The 21,630-nt window shown below is 56.2% G+C and overlaps 1 protein-coding gene across 1 annotated transcript in view; it reads right to left on the minus strand.

Annotated features, from left to right (window-relative positions):
• The window catches only part of CLPB (ClpB family mitochondrial disaggregase), a 75,620-nt gene that overhangs the window by 11,711 nt on the left and 42,279 nt on the right, over positions 1 to 21,630 (minus strand). Inside the window, exons 6-8 of the mRNA XM_077341140.1 lie at positions 17,502 to 17,599; positions 9,726 to 9,840; positions 1 to 78 (exon numbers count right to left, since the gene is read on the minus strand). Coding sequence (XP_077197255.1) covers positions 1 to 78; positions 9,726 to 9,840; positions 17,502 to 17,599 — 291 coding nt within the window. The remainder of the gene's footprint in view (positions 79 to 9,725; positions 9,841 to 17,501; positions 17,600 to 21,630) is intronic.

Consider the following 21,630-nt stretch of genomic DNA (forward strand, 5'->3'; position numbering starts at 1 on the left):
CTATTCCGGACGATCCCAAGAAGAGGAAAACCAAAGGGTGCTCTTCGTCGTACCAGCCATTTTCCTTCCTCCGGATGGCTGCAATTGAAGGCCGACCCCCCAAAAAAAACAACCACCACCACACAAAACAAAACAGAAGGGAAGGGGGTTATATATCTGGGCACATAAAAAAGGAAAGGCAAATAAATCAATGACACAACAGCAAGTATAATTATCACTAAGTATACACTCTGTTTTACTGCTCTCTGCCCACTCAAAGTCCTCGCTACCATTAGAGCTACCTAATTTGATTAGCCGGCAAGGCCCCCAGAGACACCTAATCAGGTTAGCATGGATTTGGAAAGCTGCCCAGAGCAGATTTCGGATAAAGTTTTCCAGGATGCGCACTCAAGGTTGCCAGGGAAACAGAACGGAGGATGGACAGGGAATGAACCAGAAAGGGACCCACTGGGTGGACTGGGAGGGGGATAAAGGAGGTGTGTGTGTGTGGGGGGGGGAATTGAAGAAGTGCCGTTGCTCTCCAAATTGGAAGCACCACCTTTGCGACACAAAAACCTGGGAAAGAGAAGTTTGCTGCTTCTGTTCCACAGCCGGGAAGGAAGGTTTGAAGTCAAGGTCGCGGAAGCCTCCAGCAGAGGTGTCGAGGGCCCCTGGGAGTGGCGACGGGATGTGAAGGGGAATGCAGAGGGGGCAGCCAGGGAGCACGGGATGGATTTCGGAAGACGGGGTGCGGCCCCCTCCCCAGCAGACGCCCCCCCCCAAAGGCCACGTGCAACAGCAGCACCTAGCCTATGGGTGCAGTAGGTGTCTGTCGAGTGAGTCAGTGTTAAAGAAGGATCTGGTTTGTGCTGCAATAAAAAGAGATCACGGGGAAGGAAGATGCTCGTGGACCACACCCGTAAAGGTCAAGGTATCCGTGCAAGCACCAGGTCATGTCTGACCCTTGGGGTGACGCCCTCCAGCGTTTTCATGGCAGACTCAATAGGGGGTGGTTTGCCAGTGCCTTCCCCAGTCATTACCGTTTACCCCCCAGCAAGCTGGGTCCTCATTTTACCGACCTCGGAAGGATGGAAGGCTGAGTCAACCTTCAGCCGGCTGCTGGGATTGAACTCCCAGTTTCATGGGCAGAGCTTCAGACTGCATGTCTGCTGTCTTACCACTCTACGCCACAAGAGGCTCATTACCACACCCATACAGCAATGCAATTTTGCATCACTTATTTCAGTGGTCCCCAACCTTTTTTTGGCTGGGGACCAGCAGGGCGATGGCCACGCAGCACGCATGTGTGGCCACGCCCGCGCATCGCGCATGTGCGGCTGGGCCGCGCATGCATGCATGCACGCCGCGCGGCAGAAATCGTGTGTGCGTGGCACTTTCGCGCATGCGCAAAATGCCGCGCATGCGTGATTTCGGCCTCGCAGCACGCATGCGCAATGCGCGGCCCTTATTCCCTCTCCCCCCCCCTCCCACAGTAAGAAGCTTCCCGGGCCGGAAGCTTGTGGCCTGGGTAGTTTTTTACTGCGGGGGGGGGGGCGGGGTGAGGGAACCGCGTCCCGGCGCCCTAGCCTTCGCGGCCCGATGCTGGGCCGCGGACCGCAGGTTGGGGACCACTGGCTTATTTTACTTATTTATTCGATTTTTGTACCGCTCTGCCGGTGAAGTGGCTCATGCTTTCAGTTCTGCTTTTAGACTTCCAGTGGATTGGACAACCCAAATCCTATTTCACTATTTATTGGATCTCTCATTCTGTGGCCTGGATCGACGCCTTCTGTGGGATCCACCTGGAGTCCCAGGAAGAAGAGCAGACCATAAATAATGTGAGGCAGCCTAATCTGGTCAGCCGGGTTTGATTCGCCACTCCTCCCCCCCCCCCCCAAGCAGCCAGCTGGGTCACCTTGGGCCAGTCACGGTTCTTTTAGAGCTGTCCTGACAGAGCAGTTTTCTTGGAGTTCTTTCTTGTGGGGAGATTCCTTGGGGTAGTGAAAAGCGGCCTTCGAAAACCCCATCTCTTCTAAATAAAGTAACAGCGACGTGGGTCAGCCCCATCCCCAGGGACAGCTCTGCTTCATGTGGGTGGCTGCTTTGGGTCCTGCCCCCCCAGTAGCAGAACAGAAGTGGAAAGGCAGGTGGAAGGGCGTGCCTGAGCACCGTCGGGCACCTCCAAGGAGAGCGGGCTCCTGTCAGAATAAAGGGAACATCAGGCGCTCCCAAGGCCAGGCCAAAACAGGGCCAGGGAGCCTTGTGAGATCAACTGTTCAGACAGTACAAGGGTGAGGCCTAACAGTCAGATTGTGAGATGCCACAGCCCCACTGCACGGTGCACTGGTCAGGCCGCACAAGGAGGACCTGGTGCAACTCCGGAGGGATCACCCCAGGAAGGATGTGGGCAGAACAGAGCGGGTGCAGAAGAGGGCAGCAAGGATGACCAGGGTTCTGCAAGGAAAGGCTGAGCGACTCAGGAATGTTTGGTCTGGAGGCTGGGGGAAGGGGGTTGGGGGGGATCTGATTGCTTTCTGAGGTCTTTAAAAGAAAAAGGAAAGTTGGTTTTTATACCCTGTTTTCCACTGCCCGGAGGAGTCTCAAAGCAGCTTCCAATTGCCTTCCCTTCCTCTCCCCGCAAGAGACACCCTGTGAGGGAGGTGGGGCTGAGAGACCACTGAGAGAGATTGCTCTGTGAGAACAGCACTATCAGGGCTGTGACTAGCCCAAGGTGACCCAGCCGGCTGCATGTGGAGGAGTGGAGAATCAAACCCTGCTTGTCAGATCATAGTCAGAGGAAGAGGGCTTGCACTCGAAAGCTTATTCAGGGTGTGCCCTGAATAAATCTTTGTTGGTCTTAAAGGTGCTGCTGGACTCTGGTTTTATTGTGCTCTTAACTAAGACAACAAGCTGTCACTCAGAGCAGGAGTAGTCGACCTGTGGTCCTCCAGATGTTCATGGACTACATTTCCCATGAGCCCCTGCCAGCAAATGCAAATGCAGTGTCGGTTCTTGCCCGTCCACCACGTGCAAAAGGCAAACAAAGAGCAGGAGGGTCCTGCAGGGGCAGCTTTCAGCATCAGGTGTAGAATTTGGAATGTGGATGAGAGGGAACCTCTGACTTCCTTTAAAAACAATCAGCCTTTGCCCACAGAGGCAGTGTGAAGGCTCAGCTCTCCAGCGCCTGCCTTAGACAGAGTCCACACCCATAAACCACACGCCCTGCCCAGAGTCTACCCGGAACTCACCCAACGTCCCCCACCTTCTCTTACGCCTTGGCTCCCCATCTGGAACACGGCCCCGAGAAACCCGCTCTGCAGGGCTGTTGTGACAGCCAGAACAGGGAAGGCTTTCAAAGCACTCTGACTTCTTTAAGCCTCTCGGCACCTTCAGAATGCAGAGCCAGCGTGAGGGGAACAGGCACAAAATGGCTGCTGCAGAAGGCAGCGCCCACCACAAAATGGCTGCCACAGCTCCCCTTCCGTCACGCAGCCAACAAACATCCTTGTGCTGTGGGGGCACCGAAGCAACTCTTTAAAAACATCTGCACAGCCACTGGCCAATCAGAAGCCCTGCTGGGCAAAAGTCCCACCCGCTGGCTGGAAAAGCCTTGGAGGGCACCAGAAAAGGAGCCAGCCATCACCACAGTGCCCACGGGCGCCATGCTGGAGACCCTTGTGCGAAACTGTGATTCCCTCCTGCCAGAAATGAGGGGCGTCTGGGCAGAGACAACCCTGCCCGTCCAGCACAGCCGCCCTCCACCCTGGACCGGGAGGCTCAAACATCAGTTAGCAAAGCGGCAAACGCCAGCTGACAGGGAGCTTGAAGGGTGAACGGCTCTAACGTCCTTCTATGCCGTCGCATCATTAATTTTTCATCCCCGGTTCTGGAGGGAACCCACAGCTGGGTAGGGAACTGCACCCCCCCCCCCTCCCAGGCTATAGGCTTCTCACAGTGGGGCAGCCCCCCCTCGCCTCCCCAAAAAACCCTCCACTGGAAGCTCAAGTCGGTTCCGGGAAGCAGAAGAGAGCCGGCCCCACCCCGCCCCACCCCACCCCAGGCCCCGTTTCTCGCCCGGCCTTTATGATTCCATCCTTGGCTGAGGAGACGGAGCGCCGGGTCTCCGGGAGGCCTTTCCGGCTAGCTATTGAACTGATAAATTCACTGTATTACTTTACACAAATCAATACCCCAGCAGTTATCAGGGGTTGACGTGGCCAAAATTGGTTTCAGCCAATTTGTGAGTGTAATAAATGTCCATTTATCAAATCAATTCATTCTGTGGGGCTTCCTGGACCAACGGGACCTGCGATGCCGAAGCAGCGACACCAACCCAAGGCCAGCCGTGCCCTGCGAGGCAGTGCCGCTGGCATCCGCGTGGCTGGTCTGGCCTCACCCGCTTCCCTGGTCGCTGGGCTCACGGCCCGGGCATTGAAGGGTCCAGGCCCAAGGAGGTGAGGAGGTCTGGAGAGGAGCGGGCGGGTCACGGGGCAAGGGAATGGGTTTCTGCAAAGGCTGGAGAGAGCTCTCCCAGACACAAGGAGGGCCGTTCTGAGACCAGCCAACCAGCCAACTTGTTCTCCAGTTCAGCAAGAAGGTGGTTCTCCTGGCTGCCAGATGCAACACACCCCACCTGGCAGTCCTGAAGTATCCCCGGTGCAGCAAGGAGAACAGACTCAGTGGGGCAGCAGGGCCCACGGAAAGACTCTGTCGCTCTCACCTGTCTGCAGGCAGGGGTGGGCAGCAGCTCCGGAGAGCCCTGGCTTCCCAGGGGGACATCCCGAGGTAGTCGAGGCTGACATCCCTGATCATTCGATCCCGGGAGCTCAAAAGGAGGCAGCTGCCCTCCCCGTCTCCCAGAGAGCCTCTGCCCGTTCGTCAGAGCAGCCCAATTAGCCCCCACTGCTGCCTTTGGGCACAGCCGTACTGGGGAGGGGGGGCTCAGCCTTCTTGCTTCCTCATCCTGCAGGGGCTCCAGGCCCAAAGACCTGCGTTTCTTGCATGGAGGGGAACGGCGGAAGAGTGGCCTATCAGATTCGAGAATCCAGGCTCTGACCCCCGTGTGAGACGGGAGGCTGGACTGGAGGGACCCTCCCTGGCCTACCCAGCAGGGCTCTTCTGAGGGTCATCTCAGGGGAAGGCCTCGGCCTCTGCCCTGAGGCTGGCCCTGCAGAGGAACTGGCTGGCCCCTGGGTGAGACGGGAGGCTGGACTGGAGGGACCCTCCCTGGCCTACCCAGCAGGGCTCTTCTGAGGGTCTTCTCAGGGGAAAGCCTCGGCCTCTCTGCCCTGTGGCTGGCCCTGCAGAGGAACTGGCTGGCCCCTGGGTGAGACGGGAGGCTGGACTGGAGGGACCCTTCCTGGCCTGACCCAGCAGGGCTCTTCTGAGGGTCTTCTCAGGGGAAGGCCTCGGCCTCTCTGCCCTGTGGCTGGCCCTGCAGAGGAACTGGCTGGCCCCTGGGTGAGACGGGAGGCTGGACTGGAGGGACCCTCCCTGGCCTGAATCAGCAGGGCTCTTCTGAGGGTCATCTCAGGGGAAGGCCTCGGCCTCTCTGCCCTGTGGCTGGCCCTGCAGAGGAACTGGCTGGCCCCTGGGTGAGATGGGAGGCTGGACTGGAGGGACCCTTCCTGGCCTGACCCAGCAGGGCTCTTCTGAGGGTCTTCTCAGGGGAAGGCCTCGGCCTCTCTGCCCTGTGGTTGGCCCTGCATAGGAACTGGCTGGCCCCTGGGTGAGACGGGAGGCTGGACTGGAGGGACCCTCCCTGGTCTGACTCAGCAGGGCTCTTCTGAGGGTCTTCTCAGGGGAAGGCCTCGGCCTCTCTGACCTGTGGCTGGCCCTGCAGAGGAACTGGCTGGCCCCTGGGTGAGACGGGAGGCTGGACTGGAGGGACCCTTCCTGGCCTGACCCAGCAGGGCTCTTCTGAGGGTCTTCTCAGGGGAAGGCCTCGGCCTCCCTGCCCTGTGGTTGGCCCTGCAGAGGAACTGGCTGGCCCCTGGGTGAGACGGGAGGCTGGACTGGAGGGACCCTTCCTGGCCTGACCCAGCAGGGCTCTTCTGAGGGTCTTCTCAGGGGAAGGCCTCACCTTCTCTGCCCTGTGGCTGGACCTGCAGAGGAACTGGCTGGCCCCTGGGTGAGATGGGAGGCTGGACTGGAGGGACCCTCCCTGGCCTGACCCAGCAGGGCTCTTCTGAGGGTCTTCTGAGGGGAAGGCCTCGGCCTCTCTGCCCTGTGGCTGGCCCTGCAGAGGAACTGGCTGGCCCCTGGGTGAGACGGGAGGCTGGACTGGAGGGACCCTCCCTGGTCTGACCCAGCAGGGCTCTTCTGAGGGTCTTCTCAGGGGAAGGCCTCGGCCTCTCTGCCCTGTGGCTGGCCCTGCAGAGGAACTGGCTGGCCCCTGGGTGAGACGGGAGGCTGGACTGGAGGGACCCTCCCTGGTCTGACCCAGCAGGGCTCTACTGAAGGTCTTCTCAGGGGAAGGCCTCGGCCTCTCTGCCCTGTGGCTGGCCCTGCAGAGGAACTGGCTGGCCCCTGGGTGAGACGGGAGGCTGGACTGGAGGGACCCTCCCTGGCCTGACCCAGCAGGGCTCTTCTGAGGGTCTTCTCAGGGGAAGGCCTCGGCCTCTCTGCCCTGTGGCTGGCCCTGCAGAGGAACTGGCTGGCCGCTGTGTGAGATGGGGGCTGGACTGGAGGGACCCTCCCTGGCCTGACCCAGCAGGGCTCTTCTGAGGGTCTTCTCAGGGGAAGGCCTCGGCCTCTCTGCCCTGTGGCTGGCCCTGCAGAGGAACTGGCTGGCCCCTGGGTGAGACGGGAGGCTGGACTGGAGGGACCCTCCCTGGCCTGACCCAGCAGGGCTCTTCTGGGGGTCTTCTCAGGGGAAGGCCTCGGCCTCTCTGCCCTGTGGCTGGACCTGCAGAGGAACTGGCTGGCCCCTGGGTGAGACGGGAGGTTGGACTGGAGGGACCCTCCCTGGCCTGACCCAGCAGGGCTCTTCTGGGGGTCTTCTCAGGGGAAGGCCTCACCCTCTCTGCCCTGTGGCTGGCCCTGCAGAGGAACTGGCTGGCCCCTGGGTGAGACGGGAGGCTGGACTGGAGGGTCCCTCCCTGGTCTGACCCAGCAGGGCTCTTCTGAGGGTCTTCTCAGGGGAAGGCCTCGGCCTCTCTGACCTGTGGCTGGCCCTGTAGAGGAACTGGCTGGCCCCTGGGTGAGACGGGAGGCTGGACTGGAGGGACCCTCCCAGGAGGCCTGATCCAGGCTGAGGGATGGGCATCCATCATGATATCTCTGGAGCTGGTTCCTCTCTCTCACGTCTGGGGGCTCCTCTCCCCTAGCCTCTCTTCAATCCATCCCTCTTAATGGTCTCATGAATGTAAGAGGGGAAGACGTAACAACCAGCTGGCTGACAAAGAGTTTTAATATTCTTTATTTACTACGTGTTGTGTTCTAAGCAAGGGGGAGGCTGAATCGGCTCCCTTCGTTTTCATACCAGAGGCTGAGAAGGCAATCTGTGTTCCACCAGTTCTCCAGCCAGGAAACTGGGTTTGTACTGGGTGCCACGGATCCAGAGGCCACATTTTCCTTTGTGACTTCCTGAACCACTTTGAGGTGTTTTTTAAAAAATTATTTATGCTAGGTATATCCAGGAGTGGCCGAACGGTAGCTCTCCAGATGTCCATGGACTACAGTTCCCATGAGCCCCTGCCAGCATTAGTATCTGACTCTCGAATGCTTACAACCCAAAAATGTTATTGGTCTCCCAGGTGTTCCTGGACTGGAATCGAGCTATCCCTGTCTATACACTTTTGGAACCTCTTAAGATGGACTCTGGAGTATGTGCATATGCATATTTTTGTGAAATGTACATATTCTGCAGTTTTTCCTAACATAAAATATCTTACGGTACAGGAAATGCTTGTATTTCCAGTGCCACAAAATTCCCTGTTCTGTCCTGCAACAGACCTGTTGAGGTGTGACATAATCTTACAAGTCCATAAGAAGAATCTGGCGTGATCAGACCAAGGGCCCATTGGCCTTCTGTTCCCACGGTGGCTGACCTCTAGGGAGCCCTCTAGGGCAGGGGTAGTCAAACTGCGGCCCTCCAGATGTCCGTGGACTACAATTCCCAGGAGCCCCTGCCAGCGAATGCTGGCAGGGGCTCCTGGGAATTGTAGTTCACGGACATCTGGAGGGCCGCAGTTTGACTACCCCTGCTCTAGGGACATATACTCCAGTATAGAGGGTGGGTAAACATATTCTCTCTCACTTAGAGATGTTCCTGCAACATCCAGGGAAGAACAGGGCCGCGCTTACCTGCTAACTCTTGGTCACTGAGTTGTCCTTGTGCAGCCACCCATGGGGGACTTCACAACACAACGGTGATGTATGTTTAACTACTACATTAAACAGTGCAGAGTTCCTGTTTTGCAGCAGGAAAAACTGCGGTTCAATCTCTGCACCTCTAAACATGAAGGCACACACACAGAATCCTAGAGTTGGAAGGGGCACCTGGGTCATCTAGTCCAACCCCCTGCACCACGCAGGACACTCCCAACCCCCTCGCTCATCCCCTGTCACCTGACAGCCCTTTGAGCCTTCCCAGAATCAGCCTCTCCATCAGATGGCTCTCCAGCCTCTGTTTAGAAATCTCCAAAGATGGAGTGCCCACCTCCTCCAGAGGAAGCCTGTTCCACTGGGAAACCACTCTGTCAGGAACTTCTTCCGCATATTTAGACGGAATTTCTTTTGCATTAATTTCATCCCATTGGTTCTGGTCCGTCCCTCTGGGGCAAGAGAGAACAATTCTGCTCCATCCTCTACATGGCAGCCTTTTAAATACTTGAAGATGGTTCTCAGATCCCCTCTCAGCCGCCTCCTCTCCCGGCTAAACAGACCAAGCTCCCCCAACCTTTCCTCCTGTCTTGGTCTCCAAACCCCAAACTCTGGACATGCTCCATTTTCTCTACATTTTTCCAGTTTCTCTACATCTTTCTTTTAGACTGGCAGCAGCTCTCCAGGGTCCCAGGTCTTTATCATCATCTGCTGCCGGCCCCTTTTGAACTGAAGATCCTGGCAGGAGCTGTTCCACTGAGGCCAGCCCCTCTCTCCTTTTGGCACACCAGCCCCACACATAGGCAACTTTCATAGAATCAGAGAATCCTAGAGTTGGAAGGGGCCATGCAGGCCATCTAGTCCAACCCCCTGCTCAACGCAGGGTCAGCCCTAAGCATCCAAGAAAGCATCCAACTTTCCATGACAGTGCGAGAGGCTCTGCTCTGAGCACTGTTTCTTGGGAACCTCAGAACAGGTGGGGCAGAGAATAACTTGGAGGCAACAGGTGTGTGCAGCCAAGTCACAATTTGGGGATGGTAAGAGATGCAGCGGAACGGTTTGCCAGCCACTGGGAACCAGACCCTCTGCCTCTCCACTCCGTAGCCCCTGGAAACTTCTCCCCTCTTTCCTACACAGCAAAGATGTCTGCCCTCTATCAAACGGATTTGCACCTTGTTCCTTCAACCGACTGCTCAGGGCAAGAACTGATTTCCTGGCATCTCCCCAACAAGGACCGTATTCCTCAGAGCGTCCTGAAGGTGAAATGCTGAGCTCTGGAGCATGCTCAGAACGCACGGCCCGCTGCTCTGGCTGCATGCCCAGAACCACTCCCCCTGGGTCCCCGTGCGGGACCCCTGCTCTTTGCTTCCCCGAAGGGGGCCTGCGAAGCAACAGGCCGATGGGGCTGGACGGCCGCTTACCGGCTCCGACGGTTGCTATGGCGCTCTCCTGCCCAATGATATGCTCCCGCAGCCGCTGCTCCAGGGGGAAACGGCGCCGCTCCTCGATTTCTCTCTTGCGCTGCTCTTCCTGGAACTGGGGGCGGGAGGAGGGAGGGGGGGTGTCAGGGTCGGATTCTGCAACATGGATTCCTACGGCCGCCACTCACCTTCCGGACGGAGGATGCGTCTGCAGCAGGGCAAGTCTGCCCGTAAGAGAAGGGCCTTCGTGACCTGCTTCCATGCGATGGAGAGATCGTTCTTGAGGGTGCAGCTCAGGGGTAGTCAAACTGCGGCCTTCCAGATGTCCATGGGCTACAATTCCCATGAGCCCCTGCCAGCGTTCGCTGGCAGGGGCTCATGGGAATTGTAGCCCATGGACATCTGGAGGGCCGCAGTTTTGACAACCCCGCTGGTCTGGTCTGCAGTGGAACCATGAGATCCGGGCCCAGGACAGCCTTGCAGGCTGGCAAGGTTTCTGGGGTGTCTGCCTTGGAGAGCCAAAGCTCCCTTGGTCAGATACCAGACCTACTTCTGTCCCAGTCAGAAGGCAGGCGGGGGTGTGGCAAAAGGTTTATCTCATAAGATTTTTATACCGCCCTCCCTGGTGGCTCAGAGCAGTTTACAGGGAGCGTGGAATCCAAAACGGACAGCTAAAACATCCGTTCAGTAACGGCATCTCTCAGCAATAAGGTCAACAGCACTGGGCGTGTATTGTTAACATTTCGACAGCAGAGGGGTCAGGTCGGGATTGCCCCACAATGTATTGGGGACGGGGGAGATATCTGAATGGGAGGGGGGTCTGGAGGACCCAACTGATGCTGAGGAGCTCTTCTTCAGGTACACACGAAATCTTGGACCTGGAATTAAATTCTGCTGGCCTTAACTTTGTTCCCATGGAAATCCTGTTAGTCTCTAAGGCAGCCTCGCTCAACTTTTTTACCATGAGAAACCTCAGAAACATCCTTCAGGCTATGATAAACCCCAGAAGGGGCACCATCCTGCAGGTTGCGAAGCAGAGCTGTGGATATGAGAGGCAGCATGGTGTGGCGGTTAAGACTGGCAGCTTCTAATCTGGCGAGCCGGGTTTGATTCCCTGCTCCTCCGCATGCAGCCAGCTGGATAACCTTGGGCTCATCACAGCCCTGTTGGAGCAGTTCTCACAGAGCAGTCCTGTCGGAGCTCTCTCAGCCTCCCCTCCCTCACAGGGTGAGTGTTGTGGGGAAAGGGAATCATAGAATCATAGAATCATAGAGTTGGAAGGGGCCATACAGGCCATCTAGTCCAACCCCCTGCTCAACGCAGGATTAGCCCTAAGCATCCTAAAGCATCCAAGAAAAGTGTGTATCCAGCCTTTGCTTGAAGACTGCCAGTGAGGGGGAGCTCACCACCACCTTAGGCAGCCTATTCCACTGCTGAACTAGAATCATAGACTCCTAGAATCATAGAGTTGGAAGGGGCCATACAGGCCATCTAGTCCAACCCCCTGCTCAACGCAGGATCAGCCCTGAGCATCCTAAAGCATCCAAGAAAAGTGTGTATCCAACCTTTGCTTGAAGACTGCCAGTGAGGGGGAGCTCACCACCTCCTTAGGCAGCCTATTCCACTGCTGAACTAGAATCATAGAATCATAGAGTTGAAAGGGTCCATACAGGCCATCTAGTCCAACCCCTTGCTCAACGCAGGATCAGCCCTAAGCATCCTAAAGCATCCAAGAAAAGTGTGTATCCAACCTTTGCTTGAAGACTGCCAGTGAGGGGGAGCTCACCACCTCCTTAGGCAGCCTATTCCACTGCTGAACTACTCTGACTGTGAAATTGTTTTCCTGATATCTAGCCTATATTGTTGTACCCTTTCAATTTTATTGAATTTTATCCACGTCCTTCTTGAAGTGAGGCCTCCAGAACTGCACACAGTACTCCAGGTGTGGTCTGACCAGTGCCATATACAATGGGACTATGACATCTTGTGATTTTGATGTGATGCCCCTGTTGATACAGCCCAAAATGGAAGGAGATTGTCAGCCTCTTGGAGACTCCTTTGGGAATAAAAACCAATTTGTGTTCCTTTTCTTTATGCCAAATGGGGCCCCTCCCCTTCCCACGTCCATCATGAGCTATTTTGGGGAGGTGGGGTTTGATATGATACATAAATGTTTGTTAAAAACTATATATAAAAATTAATTAACTCTCACCCATTCAGGAAACCCTTCCAGGGCTGTCAAGAAAGGCCAGGGGCTCACCCTAGCTGAGAAAGCCTGGCCTAAGTTGCTCCTGGGCTGAAACCTAGATGGAGAGACTTAGAGGGGAGAACAAGCAGGAGTCTCTGGGAAAGCCGCTTCCCCAAGGCCCTTCCAGAGCAGCAGGAAAGGAAGCGAAGATGCGGCTTCAAAAATACAGGCCGCCACACTGATGAACAGGCCCATACAGGGAGCTTCTTTGCAGAATGTGCAAGTGGCCTGTCTAACACTCTGCTACAAGTTTATGCCAGGGCAAAGGACCCACACGACTTAAGCTAGGAGCAATTCACTTACTTCCCTGCGACACCCAGCTCAGCAAGCACAATTGTACAGCAGGGCCGCCCAAAATATATTTCTTTCCAATAAGAAAGCACAGGTATATCAGACGCGCATTGCCTGCCTCTGTGCCATGACCCCTGGCGTTCCTTGGAGGAACCCCCACCCACACCCTTGGGGGTCTCCCATCCAAATATTATTCAGGGTTGGCCCTGCTTAGTTTCCGAGAGCTGACGGGATCTGGGCTGTCCTAATCTGGGCTGGAGAGAAACAGGTGAAACTCTACCCAGCAACTGGAAGGGCTGGTATTTGTCTCGGGGCCTCAAACGGAATGTGGCACCCAGGGGCTCCAGAGGGAATGGCTGGGGTGCAAAAGAGGGGGCCATGCCAGTCACTACGAATCTCCCCAGCAGCATCTTCCTGCTGACTTCCTCCCAGGAGTCTTCTCAGCAGAGAGCCACAGTGGCATAGCGGTCAGAGTGTCAGACTACGATCTGGGAGACCCAGGTTCAAATCCCCGCTCTGCTAAGAAAGCTGGCTGGGTGATCTCAGGGCAGACATGTATGCTCAGCCTGACCTACCCCAGCGGGTTAGATTCAAGTGGGTCGCTTTATTGGTCTGAAGTAGCACAATAAAAACAGAGTCCAGGAGCACCTTTAAGACCAACAAAGATTTATTCAAGGTGTGAGCTTTCGAGTGCAAGCACTCGAAAGCTCACACCTTGGATAAATCTTTGTTGGTCTTAAAGGTGCTCCTGGACTCTGATTTTATTGTGCTACCCAACAGGGTGGTTGTGAGGATAAAAGAGAGAACGAGGTAAACCACTTTGGGTCCCCATCGGGGAAAAGGCAAGGGTGGAAACATAAAGGAAGCAAACTGGATAAAACCAGATATCACTAATGCTACTCTCTTGGGATGCTGATCCAGCTTTCTGGAAATGCTGAGCTCTGCCAGGAAGGCCTCCCGTCTCAGCTTCCGAGGCTGGAAACCTGAGGCGCTTAAACTCTGGAGCCAGCCGTCTGCGGGATCGGTACAGGGAAGCAGCTCTGCAGGGAGATTCTGGCGAACGGGAGGAAGGGAGGGAAGGCGGGCAAAAGAACGGAAAAGGGGCGATGTCTCAGGTTCTGTCGGGCATACTCGGAGGGTGGGCACGGTTGCCACGGCCCCCTTGCGGGGGGGTCTTCAAGGCAAGACGTGGTGGCTGCCATTGCCTGTCTCTGCGCAGCCCCCCTGGAGAGAGAGAAGGACTGAGCACTGAGCAACGGCAAGAAGCCCCCAGGCTGGTGGAAGGAGGGGGGGGCAAGACTGAGCCCCCCCATGGAGCACCTCTTGGAATCCACTGGCTAGGGAGGGCAAAGCAGGGGAAAGGCAGCCGCTGGTGGGCCTCCTAGAGTGACATCACTGGCTGCTGATCAGCTGTTAAGACTGCCAAGCAGGCCCCTGGCTGGGCCCCGCAGGGGCTTTTTAAACTTTCTTCTCCTGACGCTACTCTGGCCTGCAACTCACACAAAGCGCCCCTTGACCTCGAAGGCCCAGCGGGGACCCACCATGCTCAAGTTCTGAAGACGATCGCCATGGAACCAGACCCTTTTCAGCCGCTCTCCAGGGTCTCAGGCAGAAGTCTTTCCCTCCTGCGGGGTCCTTTTAAGCGGAGATGCCGGGGATTGAACCGGGGACCTTCTGCAGGCCCAGCGGATGCTCGGCCACTGAACCGCGGCCCTTCCTCCCATTCCACAAGCTCCGAGAGCCCCTCTGCTAGCAGCGCAGCGAGCGCAGAGGCTTAGGAACGCAGCAGAGCACCTCTGGCCGGTGCGTTTCCTGCCTCGGTGCTGACCTTGACAAGAGGTTTTTAGAAGGACAAATGGCAAAGCAGCCCGTGCTGGTGGCTACTGTCCGCCTGGCAGGGGGTGGAGACGCCCCCTCACTCCTGCCTCTTCTATATGGAGCAATAACTTCCAGGCCGGTCCCAGCGGAGCAGCACTTGCTGGACTGCATCCCGAGCCTGGACGGTGCAGCTCCCTCAGGCTCCGTATATATCACTGACCCCCAACTACCCAGCCCCACCGATGCATCTCTGTCTTCCTGAATATATAGGCCAATTCTTTTTTCCCCCCTTCCTTCCTTCCTTCTTGCCTTTTATTTTTAATTTTTTTTTTACATTTTTGAAAAGAATCCATAAAAGCTGCTCGTTCATATTACAAACGATCAGACTCGAGGGCAGAGGCTGAGGGAGACGCGTCAAAGAGACCTAAGCGATGGGCCAGGTCTCTCGGGGAAAGCGGCTTCTCCGGGGCTCTTCCCGAGCGGCAGGAAAGGAAAGGAAAGGGAGAGGAGAGGAGAGGAGAGGAGAGGAGAGGAGAGGAGAGGAGAGGAGAGGAGAGGAGAGGAGAGGAGAGGAGAGGAGAGGAGAGGAGAGGAAACTGCCGCTGACAACAATACGGGGAACTTCTTTGCACAATGTGCCACTGACCTGTGGAACTCACTGGGACAAGCTGCTGCAAGGGTGACAGGTCCGACCGGGCTGCAAGTCTATGCGCCCGCACCTGGGAGCGATCCCCGCATGACTTCCTCCTCCCCCACCCCCTCACAGCACAGCCGCCACATCACAGAACGGCAGCCCGAAATGCATTTCTTTGCAGTGGGAACGAGGGGCAGAGGCTCCCAATCTGGAGAACCAGGTAAGATTCCCCGCTCCTGCCCCACATGCAGCCAGCTGGGTGACCTTGGGCCCTTCCCAGTTCTCTCAGAGCTCTCTCCTGGGGAGAGGAAGGGGAGGCAATCATGAGCTGGGTTGAGACTCCTTCAGGTAGTATAAAGCGGGGTACAAAACCCACGCTCTTCTTCTTCTACGAGAGAAAGGGCCAACATTTCAGGTATGCGCCAAACAAATCCGGCAACCCTGGCAAGCCGGATCCCATCAGATGTCGGAAGCCCACCAGGGCGGCCCCCAAGAACTATCAGGGCCGTGAGGGGGGCACAGGCAACAGCAAACTGGGAAAGCAGCCCCCTGCTCCCGATGCCCCCCCGACGTGCCCCACTGCTGAGAAACGGCACAGAGGCAACAGCTGGCTCCTGCCACTTGGCCTGTCCTGCAGCAGCACAACATCTGCCCCGTAAGCTGCTTTTGGGATGAGACGGAATAAGCAGCGGCCGACGGGACTCACAAAACTGCCTTCTATTGCATCAGGACCCCAGACGGGCAGTGGCTCTCTCAGGCCCTGGCCGGAGGTCTTTCCCTGGAGATGCTGCCGGGGATTGAACCGGGGACCTTCTGCCTGCCCAACACTGAGCCACGTTCCCTCTGCTATGTGTGTGTGTGTGTGGGGGGGGATAAACAACCGACAAGCCTCGCTACAAGGGCCTGCTGCCTCGTGCCTTCCCACGACTCTTCCCAAGAGTGGGACACACCTGGCGCAGGTGAGGGGAGAGCTCTCCTAAAAAAGAGACAGCGTCTGCATATGGGAAGGCCCCTTCCGCCGCTGCTTTGGCACCGGCGTATGTAAATAAAATCGATGGGCCATGTCTACTCTGTTAATAGCGCCACCAATTCATTCTCCAGCGGTGATTAAAATGGGCAATAAATTCTCAAAGACTCTCGGTGGGCTCCAGGCAGGGAAAGTGGGGCTGGCAGGGCCTCTACCATCCAATCCCCCCCAGCTGTATATTCATCACGAAGCAGCTCTGGAGACGGCCGGATTGTAGGCGCACGCCGGCCACAAATCGTCCCACCCTGAGCATCGCTTCTCTCTCCTTCCCCTGCGGTACGGGGAGCGTTATTGGCCCAGCCGCGGGAGGGCCGTTGGGCTTCTGGGCCGCTTCTGAGCCTTGTTCGTGGATTGTCTCTCTCCTGCTCCTAGAGAGGCAGAATCAAAGGACTGGAAGGGTCCATCGAGGCCATCCAGTCCAACCCCCTGCTCAAGGCAGGAGCAGCCTGAAGCATCCCTGGCAAAGTGTTTATCCAGTCACAGAAGACTTCAGGAGAGCCATCCCACCCCATCCCGCCTGCGGCTGCCTCCTCTTCTCCAAGTCCCTCAGCCTTTCCTCACACGCCTGGGTCATCCTCCTTGCCCTCTTCTGCACCCGCCCCGTTCTGTCCACATCCTTTGGGAAGTGAGGCCTGCAGAACTGCACACAGGACTCCAGGGGTGGCCTCACCAATCCAGATTACAGGGGGGACTCTGAACCTTGCAATTTGGATCTTATGCTTCTGCTGGTGATAGACCCCCAGACCACATTAGCCTTTTTTGCCGCTGCATCATGCGGTGTGCTGACATTTCACTCACAATCTACCTGCACCCCAAAATCTCGTTCACATGCACGGCTACTCACCTACCTCACAGGGCGTCTGTTGTGGGGAGAGGAAGGGAAGGTGATTCTAAGCTGCCCTGACACTCCTTCGGGCAGTGAAAAGTGAGGTATAAAACCTTGATTTGCAATATATACTTGATTTGCAAGCAGTAATCTTGACTCTTGTATAACCCCAAGTCTCTTACCCCAGCCAGCAATGGTCAGTTCAGCCCCATACAAAGTGGCAAATTCCTGAAGGGAGGCACCCTTTAGACTGGGATGGCCAAAGTGCTGCTCGCTAGATTTCCATGGACTACAATTCCCACAAATTGTTCTGGCAGGTGCTCATGGGAACTGTAGTCCACAGGCATAGGAAAAATAACCACAGTTGGGGCGGCCCTGCTTCACAAACGGCAGAAAACCCACTTGCATTCCGTGACGCTGTGTTTTTGGCCAGAGCAGGGGTCCCCAACAAGCCTCCCACGGGCACCAGGGTGCCCGGTGACACTTTTCTTGGCCTAGTGTTCCTAGAAAGTGGACAGGACCTCTGCCAAGCAGCGCTTCTGACAGGCCCCCGGCCACCTGATTGGCTGTACACATTTTTAAAGCCCCTACTTTGGCAGAAGCTGCTGCCCCAGCCCTGAGGCTGAAGGTCAGCTGCAGCAGCCGCTGTGTGCCCAGCTTCATGCCCTTCTGGAGCTGCCCTTTTGGTTGGGGCTGTCACCTCTGCTGCGTCAGAATTCCAAGGGCTCAAGGAGGCCGGGGAAGGAGAATGGCCATGCCGCCATGCCCCCGATCTCTCCGCAAGACACTACTCAGGGCCGCCCAGGTTCCAAGGGCTTTAGGGTCCCAGAGCCGTTTTGCCAGAGCCCCCTCCTCTAAGAGCGGCTCCAGTCTCCCACCCTCCCGGGCCTGTCTCCCATCTGCTCTCGCAAACGGAATCTGGGCTCACCCACCTTTGTCTGAGACGCTTTCAGGAGCTTCATGACCTCTCCTTCCCGGGCGTAATCCACGGCCGTGTGCCCCATCTCATTCCTCTGCAGGGGGTTGGCACCTGGAAGGGAAGAAGAGGAGCTCAGCCCGGGGGACGGAGGAGGGCGGCAGGCCCGGCGTGCAGCTTGCGGCCTCTCGGCTCTCCGACACCCTCTTTAACCTTTGCTCTGACCGGGGCTCGGCTCAGAAAGGGCCCGGGGCCCCCCAGCAGTGAGGCGGGCGGATGTCCGAGGACCCAACAAAAGGGAGAGAGCACCGGGAACAATGGCCTTGCCAAGGGAAACCCGTTTGCAGGACGAGGGGAGCGAAAGCGAGCGGGAAGTGAATGCCTCCCCCGCCGACCTGCCCGCGGGCTTACAGCGCTCCCGCAGCCCGGTCGTGGCCGCAATTAGACAGAGCGCTCTTGGCTCGTGACCTCAACTGTTGCCAAACGCAGTTGTGGGGCTGCAGGGACCCCGAAGGACAATGTGTGATGGCAGGAAAAGAGCAGGTCAAAGCGGGGCGGGGAGAAACGGGGGGGGGGCTCTTGGGTGTAGAGATCTGCACCCCTCCCTGCAGAAGCAGCCTCTCAGCTTCTTCTCTGGAGACCAAAAACTTGCTCCTGTGGACCTCCGGGGGAGGAGGAGGAGGAGGAAGAAGAGTTGCTTTTTATACTCGCTTTTTACTACCTGAATGAGTCTCACAGCGGCTTCCAGTAGCCTTCCCTTCCTCTCCCCACAACAGACACCCTGGGAGAGAGGGGAGGCTGAGAGAGCTCTGTGAGAACTGCTCGAGCAGGACTGTAACTAGCCCAGTGTCAACCAGCTGGTTGTACATGGAGGAGTGGAGAATCAAACCCTGCTGGCCAGGTTAGAAGCTGCCACTTTCAGCCATTACACATGCCTGTCCAATCTGGAGGGAGTGCAGCTAACAGTGCCCCACTCCGCCAGAAACCTGGGCGTGATTCTGGACGCTTCCCTCACAATGGAAGCCCCGGTCACAAAGGTAGCATGGCTGGCATTTTACCACCTCCGGCAAGCCAAGCTACTAGCACCCTACCTGGTCCCGGAACGCCTAGCCACAGTGATCCACGTGACAGTCACCTCTGTAACTCGCTCTACGCAGGCCTGCCCTTAGCCTTGACCCAAAAACTACAGCTGGTCCAAAATGCAGCGGAGAGGAGATCAGATGCTAGCAGGGCATGAAATGCAGAGCAAGCCCTCTTCTGCCCAGGAAGAGCTGCAGCCGGCTTGCCCGCCCAGGCTGGTGAAGGGCGCTCCTGGCTACTGCGGCTAAAGATCCAGAAGCCCCCCAAGTGATATAGCAACAACACCAATTTAATTTTTTGTAGCCCACCTTTCCTGGTTGGCTCAGGGCAGGTAACAACAGGCATTTACGTGTGATGAAGCTATGTTGATAACAATAACTAGAGGAGATTATAGTGCAGGGGGCTGGACTTGATGACCCAGGAGGTCCCTTCCAACTCTAGGATTCTATGATTTTAGGGGAGGCAGAGTCTGGTGCAGAGACAGCGGGTGGCCCCGGGTCACCCAGTGACCATCACAACTGAGCACGGATTTGAACCCAGGATCCTCCAGCCGTCGCCTCTGTGCTCCATCTTTCAAGCACCCTGCCGAGACTTCAGCAAAGCGGGAGAAGGGAGCGAGGGACAGACAGAGAAATGAGCCGTCTCTGCGATCCAGCGTAAGGGATCTATATTTGCTTACAGAATGAAAAATGAGCTCCATAAACATCCGGCGCAGAGTCGTTTTGGCCCTGAGGCCTGTCGCATCCAATGAAGACCGAGATCGGGACAGGGGAGAAGGCAGACGGCCGGCCTGTGGCCACCCGGCAGCTCTTAAAGAGGCAGCCCCACAGTCCCCCGGCCGCTTCTGTGGTTGCCAAACAGTTCGCCTCCATTCCAAGAGCGAAAGTTTGCTCTGCACTCCCCCCCCCCCAGGAGGGCATCTTTCAGGCCGGCTCTCTCCACCCCCCCCCCCCATTTCCTCCCTTAGATCTATTAATAACGGCTAACCAATATTGGCCTAATCCCCCCGTTAATGGCTCTGACGACTTGACTAATTGCAGCAATAATTGATAGAACCAGACTCCTGCCGCCCGGTCGATCTCCACCTCCGGTACCGGTGGGCAATAAAATATTATGCTTTAATAAATATCTGGGTGTCAGAAGCGGAGGCGGCCGCTGGTTGCTCCGGAGCCCTGGCCTGACCCCGCCGGCCCTTCTGCGGCGCTGGGGCAGCTGCCCTAAGGAGCGGGGCCTGCCGTGGGCCGCGGTGGCCTGTCGTGCGCCAACCTCGCAGCCGTCCGCAGGCAGGCCATCCGTCACCTCCCACAGGCCGTCTGTCGAGCAGAGAATGGACACCTGGGCAACGCCCCGGGCCCCTCACGGCATCCGCCCTTCTCCTCCCCCCTCCCCACCCACCGAGGCAGCGCGTGCATTAGCCGGCTCCAGCTTATAATATTTGATAAATAGCAGGCCGGCCGCCCCACGCCGCAGCCGCGCACAACCAGCGCAGCTGCGGAAGGTCACTCATTGGGGAAATATGTTTCCTGTCGGTGGTATTGAAAAAAGTTTAGCCGAGTGACAGGCCTCAATTTTTCAAATTTTATTAACTCCGTCCTCTTAATCATTTGTCTTGAATTCCTTCGGATTCCGGATAACTGTCAATAGGAGGGCTTGGGGTGGGGACCAGGGAGGGGCCCCGCGCGCTCGGGTGGTCTCCGGTGCCGCTTAATGACGCTGGGGTGGGGGAAGGAGGACCCAGCTGGGCAAGAGAAAATGGGGGAGGGGGGACCCCGCACAGAGGACCCCCTCTCTTTCCAAGGGCGATCAGCGCGATGACACAGAGAAGCCCACAAGTGGCATGCAAAACTTATTTGTTTGATTTATTTATTCATCTATTTACTTATTTATTCATTATGCTGGGGCTTAGAGGCCACCTCTCCCTGAACGGTCTTGGGGTGGATCACTACGGCGTTTAACAGTTAAAAACCCGCTCGCTTTCAAGTTTTAAAATCATCTGATTCTGTGAAGGCTCAAGGGGGTGGCAGGTGACAGTGGAGGAGCGAGAGGGCTGTGAGTGTCCTGCATAGTTCAGGGGGTTGGACTAGAAGACCCCTTTCTACTCTAGGATCCGATCTTCAAAAAAGGGAGGAAGGATGACCCGGGAAACTACAGACCAGTGACTCTGACCTCTGTTGTGGGGAAGATAATGGAGCAGATATTAAAGGGAGCGATCTGCAAACATCTGGAGGACAATTTGGTGATCCAAGGAAGTCAGCATGGATTGGTCTCCAACAGGTCCTGCCAGACCAACCTGGTTTCCTTTTTTGACCAAGTAACAGGTTTGCTGGATCGGGGAAATTTGGTTGATGTCGTTTACTTGGATTTTAGTAAAGCTTTTGACAAGGTTCCCCATGATGTTCTGATGGATAAGTTGAAGGACTGCAATCTGGATTTTCAGATAGTCAGGTGGATAGGGAATTGGTTAGAGAACCGCACTCAAAGAGTTGTTGTCAATGGTGTTTCATCAGACTGGAGAGAGGTGAGTAGCGGGGTACCTCAGGGTTCGGTGCTCGGCCCGGTACTTTTTAACATATTTATTAATGATCTAGATGAGGGGGTGGAGGGACTACTCATCAAGTTTGCAGATGACACCAAATTGGGAGGACTGGCAAATACTCCGGAAGATAGAGACAGAGTTCAACGAGATCTGAACACAATGGAAAAATGAGCCAATGAGAACAAGATGCAATTTAATAAAGATAAGTGTAAAGTTCTGCATCTGGGTCAGAAAAATGAAAAGCATGCCTACTGGATGGGGGATATGCTTCTAGGTAGCACTGTGTGTGAACGAGACCTTGGGGTACTTGTGGACTGTAAACTAAACATGAGCAGGCAGTGTGATGTAAAAAAGGCGAATGCCATTTTGGGCTGTATCAACAGGGGCATCACATCAAAATCACAAGATGTCATAGTCCCATTGTATACGGCACTGGTCAGACCACACCTGGAATAGTTCAGATTCTATGATTCTATGATCTAAAATCAGTATAGCTAACGATTTAAAGCTGCTTCCTACTATATTTTCC

Source organism: Paroedura picta, chromosome 6 (genome assembly GCF_049243985.1).
Source record: "Paroedura picta isolate Pp20150507F chromosome 6, Ppicta_v3.0, whole genome shotgun sequence".
Taxonomy (NCBI): Eukaryota; Metazoa; Chordata; class Lepidosauria; order Squamata; family Gekkonidae; genus Paroedura; species Paroedura picta.